At 34.6% G+C, this 22,093-nt stretch overlaps 1 protein-coding gene across 1 annotated transcript; it reads left to right on the forward strand.

Moving 5' to 3' along the window:
• Window positions 1-3,747: 3,747 nt before the first annotated feature.
• On the forward strand, window positions 3,748-21,482 carry LOC123565059 (uncharacterized). Its single transcript, XM_045359069.2, has 5 exons — window positions 3,748-4,447; window positions 12,564-12,941; window positions 13,562-13,778; window positions 14,371-14,556; window positions 19,264-21,482. The coding sequence occupies exons 1-5, from the start codon at window positions 4,292-4,294 to the stop codon at window positions 19,563-19,565; spliced, it is 1,239 nt and encodes a 412-aa protein (XP_045215004.2). The 5' UTR covers window positions 3,748-4,291; the 3' UTR covers window positions 19,566-21,482.
• Window positions 21,483-22,093: the final 611 nt, after the last annotated feature.

Consider the following 22,093-nt stretch of genomic DNA (forward strand, 5'->3'; position numbering starts at 1 on the left):
TGTTTCATCATTTTGATATTGACGACCATTGTACAGAAACAGTTACAAAAAATTATACAACATGTTCTAAATTCCAGAATAATTCGGGGCGAATTTGGGCTAGAGGTAGCGGATTTACCAAAAAGATCTGGGGTTTGCTCCCCGAAACAACAGTTAAGTCAGCCTCGAGAAAAAACTTTTATTAAAAGTTATAAATATAACTACGTGTATTTGTTAAAACTGAAAGGATAGTTTCGATGATTAGATTAGACGAAAATAACGTAGGGCGTTCGTTGTTTTAATATTTACTGTTACACTAGATCTATAAATTGACATTCATGGAAAATGATTGTTGTGAAATAAATGACCTTATTATTTGACAAAACGTCACCCGTGTAAATTCTGCTACGACTAAAGGGGAAGAAACCCCACAAAACAGTGCAGGCTATTTTCAAAAACCGCTTAGACTGACGAAACACTTGAAAATGTCAAAAGTAGTTAAAAGCACAGCTGAATCTTTCCGCTGGCTGCCACCCGGAAGTTATGCTTTAAGAAACAAAACAAAACAAAGCTTGAAGGAAAATGTGTTTCTTGCACACCGGATTGGGGTTTCCGGTGATTTTACCCATGCCAGCAAAACCCATCTGGCATCCGTATCACTCGTGCTGTTAATGACAACTAACGATTCATCCGTTCGTAATAATGTATCTATAAAAATCAAATACCTTGACAGTTGCTATTATTTCTCATAGTATATTTCTCGATTCAAAATAAGTTATTATGCGGAATGAGCATAACATTACACTATAAATCATCGGATAAAACTAAACCGGAACTTTGTTGTTGTGCGTCTTTGAAACGTCATTACGTCATTTCTGTTTACTGACGTTAATTTCCCGCGCTTTACTAAATACGCTACTATAAAGGGAGTGCTACAAAGTTTGTTTGTTTTTTTTGCTAAATTTACTCTATAATTCGTATATAACGGTTTGCAAGTAAGATAATATAGCACTGGTTGTACATGCAGATGCGAATATCCGGCTCTAGAGTAATTATTTTGGCGGTAACTTGGTACAGCCTCGTTACCGCCAAAAACAGTTACCCTCGAACCGGATATTCCCATCTACATCTTATTATAATGTTATTCAGGGAACAAAAAATTATAACAGAAAAGATGTAGACGTATGAAGATGAACAAACTCAACTTCAGAAAATATAATATTTTCACTGATGATTACTAAATTCGTTTCCACAAACTGGTTTAAACAAATTTAATAAAGGAGAATTTCTAGTTCTGTAATGTGTAACAAACGTCACATTTAAATATCGAGCACAATGTCTCCATTTTTGCAGATTTATGTCATATTTGTTACACTTTTATACACTGCAAAGTAGATAATAATACATTCTGGAATCGGTGTTGCCTTTAAAAAAACATTCCTGTACGTATCTGCTTATATTGATATCGGTGATGTTTTATCAAGGTAGAACCCTTGTTTCAAAATGTTAACTTGTTAGAGAATTCAACAGCAAACGTATATTTTAATGATGGTAATTCACTAGTACCCACCTTGTATTGCAAGGCGGTGCTGTGCGCGTCCGTGTACTTGTTTACGTTTGTGGAGACTGCGTTTTTAGAACGTGGCTTTCCCGGTTGAATTTTCATCCTTGTTTCCTTTCCTTATGTTTTCACTGCCTCAATGTGTGACAACCATCTCACAAACTTGACCTCTTTTAGCTCCAAGGTTGACTGTAAAAAATGTAATAAAAACTGATTACAATGTGTACAGGTATTACAGGAGAAAATTTTGTACGCGTAAAAATAGCAGATTGTTAACTACATAAAATTAAATGTACAAACCTCGATATGTTTCAATCCTACCACTCGCACTGCAGAATCTTGGTAGAAATGAAAGAGTTTTGATAGAAAGGATGAAACTGTCTTCATGTAAGTAATTGGTTTGCAGAGTCAGCACTTGCTTTAGCCAGTCTGTGTGCTATGCAGTGCACATTTGAAATTCTCGCACGTGGATTTTTGAAACCCAACGCTTCATTGGCTATAATATATTTGTGAGTGTTAACGGAAATCCGATAGACCATGCCAGTAATTTTCAATTTGAAAGCACATTAGGCTGAATTTAAACTTGGGGAAATACCACTTAACCGTTTACGATTGGACGTTATTTATGGTAAGGCATTAAATAACAATACTATTGGCCAGTTTTTCAACTATTTAGTAATGACTTAACCCCCGATTTAAGCCGTGTCGGATATATTTACAACGCTTAAGACAGCACGTGAATAACGGGGCACGACAAAAGTTAAACCTTCGATTGAATTTTTCTGCTTTAAGCGATGTCAGCAATGGCTTATCTTTCTATTGTTACTTTAAACCTGGGGCATAGGTGGTTTAAGAAAAGATGGCGGCGGAATATTTAGACACTGATTTAAATTTTCTGTATGAAGTAATAGCAGAAATGTTGAGGAGGAGAGAATGATACGGGACAGAGCAACCCCTTTCGTTATGTACGACGATTTGGACTTTTTGGATATATCTGCTACATCTGTTTTCGCTTTGGGCTTTTCATTCTTCCAGACTTGTTTTAGTTGCTTGCAGGTTCTGAGGTTCACATTCGATCTCAAATGAATTATGCAACATATATAAATCATGTCGATATCTTTTAATGTATATAACATATAAGCGAATTTCAAAATACAAAACTGTGTATTAAGGATGACTACCCGTAGTAGGCCTCAATTTCACCAAAAGCGTACATACAACTTGATAATGTAAGCTTTGAAAATGTCAAACGATAGAAATAAGGTGCATATTGACAAGTTATATAGTGACAGAAGTTCTCAAAAATTTCCTTTCGATTACCTCCCCTGATAATTTTGGTTTTTCATGAGTTATCTCCCCTGAAAACTAGAAAAACTTAATTTTCTCCTTTTCCCTACCCTGAAAACCAGAAAAACTTAATTTTCTCCTTTTCCCCACGGGGAATTTTAGATTTCTTTTTGATATTTGTATCAGAATCATATAATGCAGCTTTCTACCGCAAAATTTTCTTGAAACTCAAGCTCGAATTCTCATAATCAAAGAAATTATATAATTGCCATTGGCATTAATGCTAACTTCAATACCGATTATCTCCCCCAAAAATGATAAAATTAGAAAAATCTCTCGGTGAAACGTTTTTAATTTTGATTGTCTTTAAAGTGACCAAATTTCATTTAAATATTACCATCCCATTACAAGATATGAAATATGGTTACTACACCATGTTATCCTTAAAATGTAACAGATTCATCTCTTTGCTTTTTACTTTACAATATTTGCTAGGTTTGAACACGTTTCAAAATATACGTGCACGCAAAAATATATAAGTGCATGTAAATATTTATATACGTGCACGCATCAGTATGTAGGCGAACATATATATGGATATGCACGTGTATATCTGTATAAAACTTATGTTATCGTTCAGTTCAAAGGTATGTGAGTAAATTAAAGATTAAGATATCGGACAATTTTTTCGAGATTAGTCAATGACAACGCGGTTTTAGATGACATTCACATGTACGCCTACATCATGGCCAATGCCTTGTGTTTCTGCTAATGGACATATTTTATACAAGTATACAAGAACATATACTTTTACCGGAGTAACTGACCTTATTATTTAATTTGGAATATACTCCAGTATTTGTAATGTATAGCTGTGACCGTAGCATTAACAGGTACATTCGTATAATTAAGTGCATAAAAATAACCTCGCATTGGAAACTTTTTTGTGAAGTGCACCTGTACATATATAAGAAGGTACTTATATATTATCAACTACAGTGATATATATGTTCGCGTATTAGTTTACAAATAAACCTCTCAATAAAGGGAGACGTAAAAATTGTCCGATATCTTAATCTTTAATTTACTCACATACCTTTGAACTGAACGATAACATAAGTTTTATACAGATATTGCGTTAATTGCATCTCACTTCATTTAGTTAGAAGTATTTGATTTGAAGTGTTCCAAAGGCAGCAGCAGCGAAGGAGGTTCCATCATTCTGGTTCGGAAACAGACTTGAGTGGACCTGATGATCACTGGAGAAAACGTGATGAAGATTGGGGTAGATCGTCTGCTACAGACACAGAATTTGAACGGTCTGGTTATTCTTCGTGTGCTTCGGGTGCTTCGTCTGCTGGTATATATCGGATTAATGGGAGAACAAGTCGAAGAAGACTTTCAACGACTTCAAGAACCAGCACAGGTTCTAAGAGTTCCATTGCAAGTGTTGTTTCGACTGCAATGAGGAAAATACGTCCGTCTGCCTTTAAATCGGACAAAAAACTCCAACCAAAAACACAGAAGCAGGACAGAGAAAAACTAAAACTCACAAAAGAGAATGAAAAATTGAAGAAGGAATTGAAAAGATGCAAAGACAATTTAAAATCTGTTTCTAAGGTAGGAGTATTTTGTATACTGTATAGATTGTATGGGATATTATTAAATGCCATTAGTACTTTTGAAGTAATGCTCCGGACATGTCTTATTTTGTGTAATAAAGGGAGATAATTAAACAAGTACTCCAAAAATGCGGTCTCTTGAGTTTCAAACAAGTATTTTTAGATATGACCTAGTGACCTAGGTTTTTGACCCCAGATGACCCATATTCAAACTTGACCTAGATTTTTTATCAAGGCGATCAATTGAAAAATACAGCCTTTATCGCATACACAAGGTTTTCCTTAGATATAACCTAGGTACCTAGTTTTTGACCCCCAGGTGACCCATATTCAAACTTCACCTAGACTTTATCAAGACAATCATTCTGACCAAATTTCATGAAGATCAATTGAAAAAGACAGCCTCTATCGCATACACAATGTTTTTTCTTTGATTTAACCTAGTGACCTAGTTTTTGACCCCAGATAACCCATATTCAAAGTCTTCCTAGATTTTATTGAGGCAATCATTCTGACTAAATTTCATGAAGATCAATTGAAAAATACAGCCCTTATTGCATACACAAGGTTTTACTTTGATTTGACCTAGTTTTTGACCCAAGATGACCCATATACGAACTCGACTTAAATTTCATCAAGGTGATCATTTTGAAGAAAATTTATGAAGATCAATTGAAAAAATACAGCCTCTACCACATACATAAGGTTTTTCTTTAATCTGGCCTAGTAACCTAGTTTTTGATCCCAGATGACCCATATTCAAACTCGACCTAGACTTCATCAAAACACTCATTCTGATTAAATTTCATTAAGATCAATTGGAAAAAAATACAGCCTCAATTGCATACACAAAGTTTTTCTTTGATTTGACCTAATGACCTAGCTTTTGACCTCAGATAATTCATATTCAAACTCGACCTAGATTTCAACAAGGCAATCATTCTGACCAAATTCCATGACGATCGATTGAAAAATACAGCCTCTATCGCATACACAAGCTAAATGTTAACAGACAGACGGCAGACAGATGACGGACATCGAGCGATCAGAAAAACTCACCTGAGCATTGTTCAGGTTAGCTAAAAATTAGGTGAAGTTGAGTTATGGTTCTTCAACACTGCACTTTCCGTTAATGGCCTCTCTCATTTTGTGAAGTTTCAATGAAATACCATAAAGGCCTTTCATGTAATGCTCCGGGCAAGCCTTATTTTGAATGATATAAGGAGATAATTAAAAAAAACTAGGCATGATAGTGTTATGATTCTTTAACACTGCACTTCGTCCCAATGGCCTCTATGATTATGTAAAGTTTCAATTAAATGCCAATGATACTTTTCAAAATGTACTCCGGACGAAAGTGTGACGGACAAACAACTAACATGCTCACCCTTCAGGGAGCATAAAATGTCGCTAAACTAACACTGAATGCAGCACTTTCTATATGGTAAACCATACTTCTATTTTACAAACACAGATAACTAGTATCTGAAATGCATATGGCTTAAAATTATGTTTTATTTATTTGTATATAATGTTTAAACAGCAATTGGAAGGAAAACTAACAGAATGACTATAAGGGTATTGCACGCCTGTCTGTGTACTAGTAAGACCGGTTTTTCCTAGTCCAAATCCGTGACTCTAGTTACCTCCCCTGACGGTCCGTCCACAAAAATATCAGACTGAAATAAAATGAAAGTGATAATTACGTCACGAGCTGGACTAGGATTTTCCTTACCCGAGCGTTAGCAAGGTTTTTTATCCAAACTGTCCCGAGGATTGGGAAAACAGCTGTCTTTCACAGATAGACATGTGAGATCATTGTACCCCCCGACAACAAAGTTGTAAGGGGTGGGTGGGGTATACTGGTTTCAGGTTGTATGTCTGTCTGGCCGTCTGTCCGTCTGTCCGTAGACGCAATCTTGTGCGCACCATCTCTCCTTATCCCCTTGACAGAATTTAATGAAACTTCACACAAGTGATCAGTACCAACAGTAGTTGTGCATGGGGCATGTTAGGTTCTTTTAGAAAAAAAAATTGCAGAGTTATGGGACTTTGTTTTTTTGTTACTATACTATATATATAGACACAATCTTGTGCGCACCATCTCTCCTCATCCCCTTGACACAGTTTAATGAAACTTCACACAAGTGATCAGTACCAACAACAGTTGTGCATGGGGCATGTTAGTTTCTTTTAGAAAAAAAAATTGCAGAGTTATGGGACTTTGTTTTTTTGTTACTATACTATATACATAGATACAATCTTGTGCGCACCATCTCTCCTCATCCCCTTGACACAATTTAATGAAACTTCACATAAGTGATCAGTAACAACAGTAGTTGTGCATGGGGCATGTTAGGTTCTTTCAGAAAAAAAAAATTGCAGAGTTATGGGACTTTGTTTTTTTGTTACTATACTATATACATAGACACAATCTTGTGCGCACCATCTCTCCTCATCCCCTTGACACAATTTAATGAAACTTCACACAAGGGATCAGTAACAACAGTAGTTGTGCATGGGGCATGTTAGGTTCTTTCAGCGACAAAAATTGCAGAGTTATGGGACTTTGTTTCTTGTTAACATACTATGTACATACAGTCTGCATATGCAATCTTTTGCGTGCCTAATCTACCAAACCCTTACACACAATTTAATGAAACTTCACACAAGTGATCAGTACCAGCCCTAGTTGTGCATGCTGCATGTTACATTCTTTTAGATAAATATTCTGCATAGTTATGGGACTTTGTTTTTTGTTACTATACTGTATACATACAGTCTATATACATACAGTCCACATAATTATGCAATCTTGTGTGAGTCAAATTGCAATGTACTGTGTCAGTGCATGCAGGGGGTACATTCATCACCTTTAGTGATAGCTCTAGTTTTTCTTGCTAATCACGTTTAGAATTGATCGTTGAGACAAATAAATTTGGGCATTTTCTGACATAAAGTTCATAACGTCACAGTAATGCCGGTACTATGTGATGTCACCTTAGAGAACGCTATTTTAGACAAGGTTTTTCCCTCGGGGAAAGACAGGAATATCTATCCCCGGCACGTGTTCGGACAAACCAGGTTGGCAAGAATATAAAATCTTACTTAACTGCCTACAAGTGTAAGACGGGGGTTTTCCCTACCCGAGGGACAGTGTGGAATGGAAAACCGAGCGTTAGCGAGGTGTTTTTATCCAATAAGTCCCGAGGGTTGGAAAAACAGCTGTCTTACACAGGCAGACATTATTCCTTGCCTATTACATTCAAAATAGATCGTGGAGACAAATAGAGTATGATATTTCCTAAAATTATTTATAAAGTTTATGACGTCACAATAGTGCCAGTACAATGTGACATCATATTAGTGCACGCTATTTTATATCCCCGGCGAGTGCTCGGACAACTGTTTAATTTCCCCGCTGGGTAAGCTAGACAATATTTGTTAATACATCGAACCATGCTCCACTTTGAAAAGAAAAACGCATATCCCAGTTGCACTCACATACAGGAATATCTATCCCCGTCGAGTGCTCAGACAAATTCACACTTTCCCCGCTGGGTAGGCACGAAAATACTTGCTCTGAAGTAAATAGAAAATCTACGTCGGACCATGCTCCAGTTAATAAAACAAACGCATATATCCCAGTTCCACTCACATACAGACTACTTTTCTACTTTCTCCTGAAAATTATTCAGTTATTTGATATATAAATGCTTCTTAAAGTACTTCAGTGTTCAGAACAATACGTAAACGCAAAATTAATGCTTTGTTTACTAATTGCTGTACAGGTATAGTGCATATTTTCTGACCTGGCAGAAATATTTATAGAAAGGTCATCAATGGGCCATTCTATCGTTTAGTTTAGGGTAATCGGCTACATCATTAGATTTGGTTTCAATCCGTACGAATAAATCCGATTGCACCAAGTTACCTATTTATTTTAATGGTACAACCTGTACTAAAAATATCTCCGCCAGGTCAGAAAATATGCATTATAAAGACGAAGACCAAAATTCTTATCAATTTTAAAGAAATCTTTAAAAAAAGTTGACGTCCAAATAACTCACATGAATCCTTTTTTTAAAATCTTAAATCAAGCTTCTAATCAACTTGTAAAGGAAAAAATTATATATATATTTACAAAGCATATTCAGTTAAATATTCAGAATAAAAATATAGACAATCTAATTAAGACGTAAGAAAATAATCATACATTCTTTCTTTTGACATACTTTATATATTATATATCATTTTTTACTAAATTGCAGTTTTGAAGTAATTTATGCAATAGATTTATTATGCAATATATTTATTATGTTTATACATTTTCTCACGTTTTAACAGATAATTTATGCATTTTAACACGGAGGAATAACTAATGTGCATGTTTCTTATTATCTTGCAATGTAATAGATACCGCATGTGGACTGGACTTCAATGTAGCACGATGTCAGTCAATAAACTTAAGGATAACTCTTACCGCATTTTACTGTGTCAAGTCATCGGAGCTAAAGGGAATGGGGGCCTTGCTGCTCAAAACAAACTGAAGTCATGAAATCAACTGGAGTCATGGAATGCACCGGAATGGTTTCTATAAATCAGTCTAAAGACGTTCAGTATGATTTTTTAATGACAGGCAACCAAGTGAAAAATACAGCATGTACTTCCTTTTGTTTTTGTCTCTCTAAACCTATTAAAATAGAATTGGAAGAAAGAAAACTAACTGGATCATGCAATAAAATATTTTGGGTCGCGGCGTTTTTTATGCCCCCAGCATCTACTGATGCGTGAGGCATGTCCGTCCGTTCGTTAGTTCATTCGTTCGTCAGTCCGTACGAGGTTAACCAAATGGGACCGTTTCGTCTAGCATCAATACCCCTTACTAGAATGACTTGATACTAATGCAGATGTAACCTGTGACCATTCCTCATCTTCAGACATCACCTGACCTCAGTTTGATCTTGACCTTGACCTCATTTTGGACTTAGGTTGCTTTATATGGACCATCTCTTGGTTAACCAAATGGGACCGTTTCGTCTAGCATCAATACCCCTTACTAGAATGACTTGATACTAATGTAGATGTAACCTGTGACCATTCCTCATCTTCAAACATCACCTGACCTCGGTTTGACCTTAACCTTGACCTGGTTTTGGAGTTAGGTGCAAAATCTATCGACAAGGATGCCACTGGGGTCATCAAGCGTTTATTGAACGCAGCTCCTTGTTTTTTGTTGTTTTTTTATATATTTGTTTTGTTTTTGGGGTTTTTTTGGCGTCCGTCGCAGGAGGGGAACCAATGTTTTACTTTAGGCCCAGTAAGTCTCGAATAAGAGGATCTGTGCTTGGCATTTATTTCGTAGACACCTTTACTCTCTTTATATAAAAAATAACTGTATTTTCTGCTGATGATATTGACATAGATAAACAACAACTTTTGTAAAAATTAAATGACAATGGTTCTTTTAATGCATAATAATAGTGATACTGATAACAATAGACTAGTAAATCTATTCTACAATGACACAATTAAGGCCATATGGTAGGCACCTAGGTAACTGCCAAGAATGTCTCTTTGAGAGACGTTGACACTTCTTTTTTCTTCAACGTAACAATTATCGTTCAAAGATTTATTCAGTGTCACCTAAACATATGTTTTGCAAAGGGATTGACTGAGATGTCTGTTGCTACAGAATGAACATTTATGCACAGTTTGTAAACATTTGAAAAGGAACCCATTTAAAAATTACATATAGCAAAAATAATGTCACGCTTAAAATTAATGAATAAAATGCCAAGTAATGTCGCCTCTACTTTATATTTCAACAATAGTTGTTTTTTCTAGGCTTTGGTATAAATTTATTTCTCAATAATTCGAAGCGCACTTATAAAAAGTACGCCATCAATGCAAAAAAAGAAAAAGTAACTACAGCTTTTCGTTGTTGCGTAATCTGGAGCAACACTGTTGAGGCCACGTCTTCTTGAAACTTGGCCAGAATGCTAATCTTGATGATGTCAGTATCCAGTTTGAATCAGGGTCATGTAGGATAAAAAACTAGCTCGTCAGGTCAAATCAAAGGAAAATCTACTTAACACTGTAGAAGCCACATTTATGACCATATCTTAATGAAACTTGTTCAGAATGTTAACATTGATGATCTTTAGGTAAAGGTTGAATCTGGGTCAGGTAGGGTCAAAAACTAGGTCACCAGGTCAGATCAAAGGAAAAGACTGTTAACACTCTAGAGGTCACAAGTTTGGCCCACTCTTAATGAATCTTGGTCAGAAAGTTATCCTCAATGAAATCTTAGACATTTTATAAAGCTTGTTAACACTCTAGAGGTCACAATTTTGGCTCAGTTTTAATGAAACTTGATCAGAGTGTTACTCTCAATAAAATCTTAGAAGAGTTTGATATTTGGTCATCCGGGGTCAAGAACTAGATCACCATGTCAAATCATTGCAAAAGCTTGTTTACACTATAGAGGCCAAATTTATTACTTATCTTCATGAAACTTGGCCGGAATGTTAACCTTCATCTCAAGGTCTAGTATGAATCTGGGTTATGTAGGATCAAAAACTAGGTCAAAGGAAAAGCTAGTTAACACTGTAAAAGACCTCGTTTATGACCATATCTTAAGGAAACTTATTCAGAATGGTAATCTTGATAATCTTTAGTTAAAGTTCGAATGTTGGTCAGGTAAGGTCAAAAACTAGGTCATTAGGTCAAATCAAAGGAAAAGCTTGTTAACACTCTAGAGGCTAAATTTATGACTGTATCTTCATGAAACTTAGTCAGAATGTTAATCTTGATGATCTTTATGTCAATTTCGAATCTTGGTCATATGGGTGTCAAAAACTAGGTCACCAGATAAAATCAAAGGAAAAGCTAATTAACACTGTAGAGGCCGCATTTATGACCATATCTTAATGAAACTTGGTCAAAATGTTAATCTTTAAGATCTTTAGGTCAGTAGGTCAGTTGAGCGATACGGGGCCTTCATGGCCCTCTTGTTTTTGTTTTTGAAGCTTTAGCAAAGAAATTTGTCCAAGCGAGCGTTGAATTTCTCTACTTCAAATATTTCACTGCAGATGAAAGAAATTAATTTATTTACATGTAAATATGTTGGCATTCATCGAAAAGTTTGGGACGTACTTGTCATCCTTGGAATTGGAAATTATGGTTATCCTGTTAAAATATGAACATTTAAGTCACTTGTAATTTATTTTCGGTTAAACTTGTAATATTCAATTTCACAGTCAAGATACAGAATGCAGGAATATTTTACACATTCGTTAAAGGCAGTCTCCTTTTCAATAAAAATGTTCTTTTTCGTCGTAATCCTACTTATTGTCTGGAGCATGTGCGCTATCTTACATGGAACAGTAACATTAACCGGAACACAAACCCGCTGCTTTCATGTCACTCTTAGCTTTTACTGCATTTGTAAGTTTCCTTTTTAAGAGAATCACAATTTAAAGAATTATTTTGAACATAAAGCACCATTATTTTCTGCAACCTAACCTTTGATTGAATAAATTCTCGAAGCATTATTTCTATTTTCCCAACACATCATCCCTTTTATTTGAAACTGATCCACCACCATTCTTTATTTCAACTGTAGTATAATATTGTTCAGTACTTGCTCCATCCAACTTTATCAATCTTTTTACCGATTTTTCCGACATAGTTATCTATGTCTTCCATTACTCTGCTTTTCTCTCCAATTTTATTATGCTGAACATTCTTTTCAAAAGCTTTTCTCATTCCATTATACATTTTCTCGCTACGTTCTCCCCCCTTAGTTTTAACATACATTTCTTCGTAATACAGACCTCATTCCAGATATCATTGCGTTAAAGTCAACACATATACATAATTGTTGTATCCCTGAAACATAGATGAACTTGGCCTAAAGAGTATCAAAAATGTAATTACAGTCAATCAAAGGGTGGCAAATGACAGACACAACATAGAAAAAAATCTAGCAGATAACATATAGACATGAATTTAAGTCATATTATCAATTTTAGCATTTTTTACACAGCCACGTACTATTAAAATCAGACATCAGCATTTAATAGAAAAATGTTTTCTCTTTTATCTTTTAGATTGATTCGCTGTACCGAAGAAAACTGTGTGATGATTTTGACCAAAAGAACATTAACTGTTATGTTGCATATACTGATAAAGTTCAAGTTGGTAGCAACAATCTTATTCAAGAATATGATGGTTCGAAGCTGAACGATCTTCTTCTAAGCTATCATACTAGTCTGACAGACGCCTTTGAAAATCTTAATAAAGTCAAAGTGGACATTGAAACCACAACGAGACATCTAGAAAATACTAAGAGAACGCTTCAGGAAAAACTAAAAGAACTTCAACAGACAAAATATGATCTCGAATCAACATCGGAAAAACTTAGTTCTACCAAGTCTGAACTAGAAGGAACAGCAACAAGACTAGAAGAACGCACCCGATTGTTACAGGTTGATAATGTGGCAGCTATTATTTTAAAATAAAATTATGAGAAGTACAAATGTATATAACCATTGAACTTGCACAGTTTAATTTAAATATCAATGATAAAATGTGCAAAACGAATGTGCGATCAGATACTTTAGTTTTGTACAAATATCCAACTGTGTTGCAAAATCTTATAGTTTCACCCGAAGATAAAATCTTGTTAACAGGGCATAAGAAGTCAGCTGCAAATGTCAGCTGCAAATACTTTTTTGGTTACTACATGTACTTTAGAGAAAAAAATCTTGGCGTCATTTTTGGAGTCCATTTAAGCTGTTGCTAGCTGCCGTGAGGAGTGTTGCGTTTCAGTGTATTTCATACTTTATAGTTTCTCCTAAGCGTGAGAGGTGTTGCGTTTTCCATTACCTTTAATGAACATAGTCAGTTTCAAATCGAATATGCCTTTATCTTGCTTGATCGCGTTCTATCCCTATGTTTTCTTATAGATTTTCTTGTAAAGTACCTGAGTTAGTTATTAAAAATTTGAAAATGATACTTGACCGATTTTATTAAACCGGAAGGCACGATGGAAAAATATGCTTTGTGATTATCATACTAGATAAGGTCCTTGAAATTTTAATTGCAGGAACTGGTCGAAGACTTGAAGGATATAAAGGAAAATGATAACAACCAGACTCTAAAACTGAAATACACAATCGGTCTTACAGAGTCACCGCTGATGACAAATTGCATCAATGAGCTAAAGAAATTAGATAAACAAGACAGGAAGTACCATTTTGCTGACGTCCCCGATAAAGCCAAGTTCGGTGTCATGAGAATTTTACGAAAATACTGCCAGAAAGGTATATGTTGTCATGCATTCGTACAAGCCGGTTTGGCTATTGATTTATACTTATTTTCTTTCTTGAAAACAACCCATAAAAATTTATTCTGGCCAATAATAGTCATCTTCAATTTATTGCCGTTGAAACAATCAATTTGTATTTAAGTATATTTATTTTAAAAAAGAAAGAAAGAAACCTATGCATTAATTCACTCTGCATGTGAAATTTCTCTGTTCCGGGTCAGTGAATAGCTTGTTAAAGTCGCTGCTGATTTATCAAACAAAAACAGACATTTAATACAACAATGATATACCTCTCCCAGTGTGTTATACTGTAGGTGCTGGTTTATAAGATATCTCTGAATCTATTATTTTTTGTGCCTTGCCGGTTCGACTGTAAAGCTAGGAACCCTGCTGTAAATTGCCACGTACAGTGTATGACTTTTTTAATTTTAAGAAGAAATAATTGTACGGGCGTCATGACATGTTTGCAATAAAGACGCTTTTGGGGTAGCGTTGTAACCCTTGGTCTGAAACGCTTTTTTATATCTAAAACAAGCATCTGCTTCTCAGGATGATGCGTACTTATTTAAACATTCCAACATCTCTAGATCCGAAGCTTACAAATGCAGAGTTTGCACAGATTTTGGGAATAGATGCATATGATATTGAAGAAGACGCAATATTGAACGAAGACAATTGCACATGGATTCTAACTAAGTGGGTCCATACATCCCCAAAAAACGACAACGAAGCGTTGTGCGAGCAGCTGCCAAAACTTAAACAGTATGGTTCAGGTAATACTGGTGTCTACTATGAAACAGTATCTTCATAAAACCTGCTGTATGTACATACATAGAAGGAATTTATAAAGAATATACATTTCAGTTTGTCCATTTGCCTGCCCATTCGGCTGTCGCGGATGTCTGTCCTTCAGTTACAGAGGTTGATCTTGCTTTGAAATTTAAAGTTCAACTTTTTTTATTGATGAAACATGGTTAATAGATAGTTGGCAATATGGAAAATATGCAAGTCTTTCTTTCACCTTTTGTTTCAAGAAACTGATTGCATCTTGATATTTAAGAAATAATTTATTGCAAAACCGTGTTTTACACTGTTTATAAATGTTGGGCAATTATACGTCGGTGTAATAATTTCACGAGGGCGCAGTCATTTCCGCCCGAGAGTAATGATAGTGTTTAAACAAGGTTTTGCTATAAATTATTTAGGTTCTAATATATCTTTTATTGTAAAATTTAGATGGCATATGGTAGAACTGTTTACTTGCGCATTTATGGCGCCAAATGGTAGGTCGCCACGCTCTTTCGTTTATAAACGCCAGGACCGGAAATGGTAATACGTTTTGCGGAATAGTTCCATTAGGGCGCAAATGATGGCGAAATATTCTGCACAGCTAATAACCAACTCAGTGTTTGTGTAAAAAAAGGACATCGGACATTATGCTAGGGATTTTGCCCTAAGTTCAATGCTATTTCTTGACTTCAATAGCTGATAGTTTTATATAATGGCTTCAAATACTGATAAATAAGTTATATTCCTATCAAACTGTCACAAAAAATAATTTTATTTCATATTCGTTTACTTGAAATTCTAACAGTTTGTAACTGAGGGTCATATTTTTGAAAAATTAAAATGTGTATTTTTAGTTTAAAAAAAAGGGTTGGCATTTAAGGTATGTCTTCTATGAAATATTTTAACACAATAAATAAACTTATACCATGCAGATTATCAGTTTTATTGACATTTTAAAAAATAAACGAAAAGGAAAAAATAAAAGTGGAACAAAACTTTTGGTCCCCTAACTGTACTTTAGTTATTTCCACCCGAGTGCCCATGATAACCGATGCATTGATCATAGCCTATTGTTTGTTTTCTATACATCTATTGCTATACTGTATTTACACATGTGCAATACTGACCGGGCATTATGTGGAGGATTATTATTGAATACATGCAGTGGTGTAGCTGGCTATACATTGGCGTAGTTGGCCTTTTTCAGTTGAAGCAGAGGGGTGCAGGAGACTGCCTATTCCACTGTGAGTTCAGGGGTGCCTTACTTTTAGCATTTTATATCAGTGGAACAGACCTTCACTAGCTAGTATCAACTTTTATGTAGATATTCTTTGGGTGTTTGTGTTAGTTCTTTGAGGTCCTTACTAGTATTTCGTTTGGCTTCGAAATAAGTTTCAGACGTGTGAGCGAAATGATGTTAATTCTGGGGGTGTCAGTTTTATTTCTGGGCGATTCAGTACTAGTTCTATGGGCGTCAGTGTTAGTTCTGGAAGCAACAAAGTCAGTTAGGGGGTCAGTTAGGGAGTTGGTGTTTGGTGTAGTTCTGTTAAGTATATAGGACGCTAGATCGAATAAAAGCAAATGTTGTTCTTAAAATGCATTCTAGGTTCGCTTCAGTTGTGTCCTACAAAATGTAAAAAAATTGCCCTAAAGTGGCATTATTCCTATAGAAGTTCGTCTATATCTCATTGTCATGTTTACGTTGAAGACACATATATATGTAATTTGTCTAAGCCACTTGCTTAGTTCTTGATTTACGACAGACGCAGTTGTGTTAATCCTGATGACACTCAATCGACGGGCTTAGACTGTCAAGAGGTAACAGATCTGATTGAAAAATTCATAAAATAAACTTATAAGAATCAGTCTGCCTTCTAGCTTGACTTTCTATATTCGCTATTTATTTAGTTTAGTGTTTTCTATGCTTGCAATATTTACAAAAATGAATAAAGCTGTAGATACGTAAATTTTAAGAAACACATGCAGTAAGTGCCAAATATAGACCTTTTTACAGAGAGCTACTTCCTTGGCAACGGGAAACAATTTTCGCGCATGCGCACTCTACGTAGGGCAAAAAGACATTACTGCACAATATAAATTACGTTAGAGTTATATTGTATTTTAATCTATTCGATCAATAATGGTTTGTTTTATAGTAAATATCCACCGAAAGACAAAGGAAAATATATGTAGATCTTAGCAAACCCACAGCTTTAACTTATGCGCATTATCATTGATGATTTTAGATTAATAGACGCAATTTTGATCTCGACAAATTTAGGTTAAGAAAAATAAAGAATGATATTTTCCATGAATTAATTAGGTAATAACAAAGACTTTGTTTTTTTCCTAACGTGGTCTCACATAACTTACTACATTTCGCAATTAGCTTACATGATACTTAAAATATAATTAAAAGTCGAAGTTGAAAATTAACAAAGGTCAGTCTTTGGTTTTGTATCCAATTATTCTCAAATGGGGATCAATTCATTCAGTACTCAAAAATAATAATCATCATCTTAAAATTGTTGTAATACATTTTCAATATGAAAATGATCCAGCATGTACACACAAGAAACAAAAATAAATAGAGATTTATGTCAGGTATTTTCCTTCGGTGTGTAGCAACAGTCCTTGATTTGATTCATATCTTACGAATTTCGATTTTTTTGTAAATGCACTTTCATCGTTTTAAAAGGAAATGTCCATTAAAGTTCCAACGTATCTTCTTATAGATTTTAAAATACTAGATGTCACGTGAAATGTTTATTTTTTTGTTCACAAAACAGCTGCTCCGCCACGTGATATATCAATCCGAGTGCGTTCTTTTAATGGTATTAATGACCCAAGGCATTTATGTATATCACATCAAAGCCATCTTATTTGCTTCAGTGACTTTTATGATCCGCTCTAATTAGGGGACACTTTAGAAATTAAGTTACGGTCTTGATTACCCAGGTGATCTATGTTTTATCATGTTATTTACATAATAGTTACGCAATGATTTCCGGTATATCACTTAAAATAGCAATTTCAGTGACATGGAGCCGCGACCCCAAAGTATGTAGATGTCATTCAAGACGGAGAAAAAGAAATATATAACAACTATTAGAAGTTGTGGGAAAAATAGATGTAATGAAATAAATATTAAGAATATTAAGAATAAAGCAGGATTTTCAGGTAAGATATGATTAATTAACATGCATGTCTTTAATCAAAGTATACTGTATAATAAATTACATTACTGAAATTATCTTAATAATGGCAAAACAATTCGTAATAAAATGATAATTTTATGTAGGTTTTCTTATCGTTGAGAGTTCTTTTGCCACACGTAAAGAGCGCATGCGCGTTAAAATCAAAACATCCGTGGGTTAGCATGAGCAACCAATAACTCGTGTAAAATCATCTATTTATGTAAAATTCATTTGCTGACACCCTGTACGTAGTTTCTTTTTTCATTTTAAACACTTTTCCCCCTGTGACGAAGTACCATTTTTGCAGCATATGCATATAATAATTATTTACAAAGGCATGTGAAATATTTTGCTGCGTCACTGGGGGGAAAGATGTTTAAAACGTAGAAATGATTTATGTTCATATCTTAATAGAAAAGAATGAGAAATGTCTACAAAGTCTTCTTTTTTGTTCGTAAACTTGTAAAATAAAGTCGCATTTATCAAGAAATGGTCTTCAACTATCGTTACTATGCAATTTCAGAAGTCTAGCCCTATGTCACTTTTTCCTTAATTGGATAGGCAATCTGAATAGGAAAATGTCCGAGGTCCTTTTTCCACACAGTTATGCTATGTAACATTTCGTTTTAAACATGTTTTAAGTAAAATATTTGATCAAATTTGAAATGCGTACATGGCGCTAAATATCACGTTGACGCTTATTTTCAATACAGGAAACCCGAAGGCTTTTCTGTCTGTAGTTAATGAGTTAATGTATATGAATATATTAAACAGAGCAAAGTAAAATCTATATATCTTTGGACTTAAGAATATTTTCTGTTTAAGCACTGGTTTGGTGTTGTTGTTACAGTTTTGTTGTTGTTATTCATTACATCACTACCTGTACCAGCCTGTTTCGCAGTGAAGAATATGATTGGTCAATAAAACAAATAATATTTATCAGACAAAAATCCTATGAGAGTGGCTTTCAATTAGTTGACAAATTGATAAAAGTATTTTGTAAGGTTAGGGAACAAACTTGCCTTTCACGCTTATTGTGCTGACGTATTTATGCCACGCCTGACGATACGTGGGTGAAATGTAAAAAATCATGTTTAAAACCATTGTGAAGACATGAATTAAAAAAAAAAATACGGTCAAAATTATCTCTAACTCTCTAACACAAGATTTTACCTTTATTTTTATTCTAGTGCTACTGTGGCGCAAGTGAAAAAAATGTTATGTACATTTAATTAAGATATATTTTTAAAGATTTTCCTTGATTCCTAAATTTCATTAATATAATACAATGCCGGTCAAGAACTAAAAACATCATGCGAAAAGAGCAGTTTATGCGGAGAGCAGTTTATGCAGAAGGACCACAATTACTGTAACCGTCGAATACGTAGCGGTTTGTTTCATATTATTTTTGAAAAGACACATTATAATTATATTTTGTATTCAAACTTCCATGTGCATTAACATTTCTTTAACCTTTTCTTGTAATTATTCTAGTTTATGGAACCCTTGGGTCAATGACATATGACGGAAGTGTGAGCCGTATATCTTTAGCTGGTATTGAAGAACAAAAGGCAGAACTGTTACAAGAAATGAGGAACATTTCAGTTAGTGTGCAAAATGCTGAAACGACTTTTAAAACAGAAATGCAAGTTTTAAAGAGAGGTCAGACACAGCTGGGACAGGACTTGAAGGAAACAATCAGCTTGGAGCACCAAAGGTCCGTCGGTGAAATTAAAAGTCTTGTTTCTTCCAGTACGACAAAAGAACCTTCCGATATAAAGTTGCCAACCCCTTGAAACATCTACTTGCGAGTAGTAGATTAAAAACTTTATGGAATTGTAAAATATCAGCGAAAAAAAACTTAGGAGAAAAGTTGTAAAATATTGGTTCAGGAAGTATATTTCGAAAAGAAATAAAATTGCTTAGATGTGTACGTGCGCGCCTGCGTGCAGCCTGCGTCTTGTAAATTACTCAAGTGTGTGTGTGTGTGTGTGTGTGCGTGCGTGCTTGCGTGCGTGCGTGTGTGTGTGCGACTTGTGAGTTTTAAAATATATACATTCAAGAATTTTTAAAAGCGCAACATTGAAATACTTCATATATAAATAACGTCAACGTCACCTTTGAAAACATTTTGCAACGCAACAATCAATTCAAAGTTTTTAAGTGGTCACTATTTTCATTATTTAATAATGTCACGACTTTTTAGATACGTATGTATGATAGCGATGAACATAAATATATACACACAAGGTAAAATATAAATAGTTTAGACGATAAAAATCAAAGAGGAACACAAAAGGAGCTCCTCTTTGCAGTGATCAATGGCAAAAGTACTACTTGATCATTTAAACACCGTTAATCTTGTATCAAAGCTCACTCATAATTCCCACCATACTAACTTTTCTGAAGCTATAGGACAATGTAAATAATAGTTATCCCCAACAAAGGAATCCTTTACACTGGCAATGGTGACAAAAAGCACGACATATTAATATACTTCAATATTTTGTTTATCATAAAATTATTGACTTTTAGAGGTGTCGATATGAAAATTTATGGACTTTGAAAATGTGATATCGACCGAGGGCATAGTCCGAGGTTAATATCACTTTTCCCATGTCTTTAAATCCTCATGCTGACCGAAACTAGTATCACTGAATCCAACAATTGAAATGTTATTTGAAAAAAGTTCGATTTGCAGCATTTGGACATTTTTCAAATATTTTGGTCTAAAGCTTTTTACGGCATCACCTTGCTACGACGTCAAAAACTATGACGTCAATACTGCTCGTAGTCGTTGCGTGCGTTTGCACCGCTTACAAGTCAATACGATGTTAATCATTAATCATATGACTGTGTTTCAGACCAATGGAAAGGGCTAATCATATAGATTCATTGATAAGTATAAATCCGCCATTATAAGTATCGTCGTTTTGACGTTAAGTGACTTCTGTCTAAATTGTTTATCTTGGAGGAAGCATGAAACGTTGACAAAATACACTGTAAAAATTGTTAATATCGTTTTGGTGTAGATCTTTTTAGTATCATACCCCACGATATATGATTATCCTATGAGGATGTATTTGTATATTTTGTTAATTGATTGTTTTAAACTTGTAACATTCTGGCCTTATCAAATAATCTGGAACTCGTTTATTCAGTTTCCTTGAAGTATCTGAAAGTAACGACAAAGTTCATGCAATCAATGTAACTGACAGTGAAAATATGACAATGTACGTGCATTGTGTGTATAAATAAGCTTCAGCTTCATACACAGACAACTATTTTATTTTCAAGCTATTCATGTACCATATTCAAAAGTGAAATCAAATAAAATGTATTTATTCATCAGTTACAATTAGGTAAATCGGATGCGATATTAGTGAGAGCCATTATGTTAAGAAAGTCTTCAGTAAAATCGAATTTTGTGGACGTATATGACAATGTTCTCAATTTACAGGGAATTGTTTATATGTTTAGAAATCGTGGCATATGCACTGTATATGGATTTTCGACAACATAATCAGTGCGTACTCAATTACACATTTTACATCAGATGTTGAGAAAGTTCTTACAACTTATGTCATTTCAATCGCTGCTTTCTGAATCGGGCCTCATGTGCGGATTGGGGTGATAACGACTAAATTCTGCTCTCTGTGGGATTCGAATATGCGATCCCCAGATTAAGTCAGAGCGATAAACTGTGTCCTTGTTTATTTTCATTCTTATATACTTAATAAAACAAAATGATGAAAAATATGCTGTACTTCTTCCTAGTAGAAATGAACCAGGTGTTATGTGGTAATATGCTGTCATAATTGACTTGATTCTGTTCTATAACCTGTCCGCGCAGAATATAAAACGCTTGCCTTCCTTCATTGTTTAACTGACAAACAAAATAAGCTATGTTAGATATTAGTTAGCTATGCCAATGTGTGATCATGTTCCACAAACCATTTTTGTGAAAGACTGAATTACAAGTTCCTGACAGTTTTAAGCAGTTATCATATGGCATCGTTTTAAGCATTGTTGAAACATCACGGTATATTTGTTATATATGTAGACTGAAGACTCCTGATGAAATTGTACATATAGTCATGTTATATCTATGATAACAGCAACATCAATAGTACTTTAATGACCCCAGAGTGGGTTTTCCACTATCACTTTTGACCTACTGAAATCCCTTGTTATCACTTGCAATACACCTGTGATAGATAACATGGCCTTAAAATAGAAAATATTTTCAAACAGAACATTGTTTAACGTTTCCAGTTTCAAACAAAACACTGGACATCAACAAGGAGATGCTATTTCAAATATA

The sequence above is a fragment of the Mercenaria mercenaria genome, chromosome 1 (assembly GCF_021730395.1).
Source record: "Mercenaria mercenaria strain notata chromosome 1, MADL_Memer_1, whole genome shotgun sequence".
NCBI classification, from domain to species: Eukaryota; Metazoa; Mollusca; class Bivalvia; order Venerida; family Veneridae; genus Mercenaria; species Mercenaria mercenaria.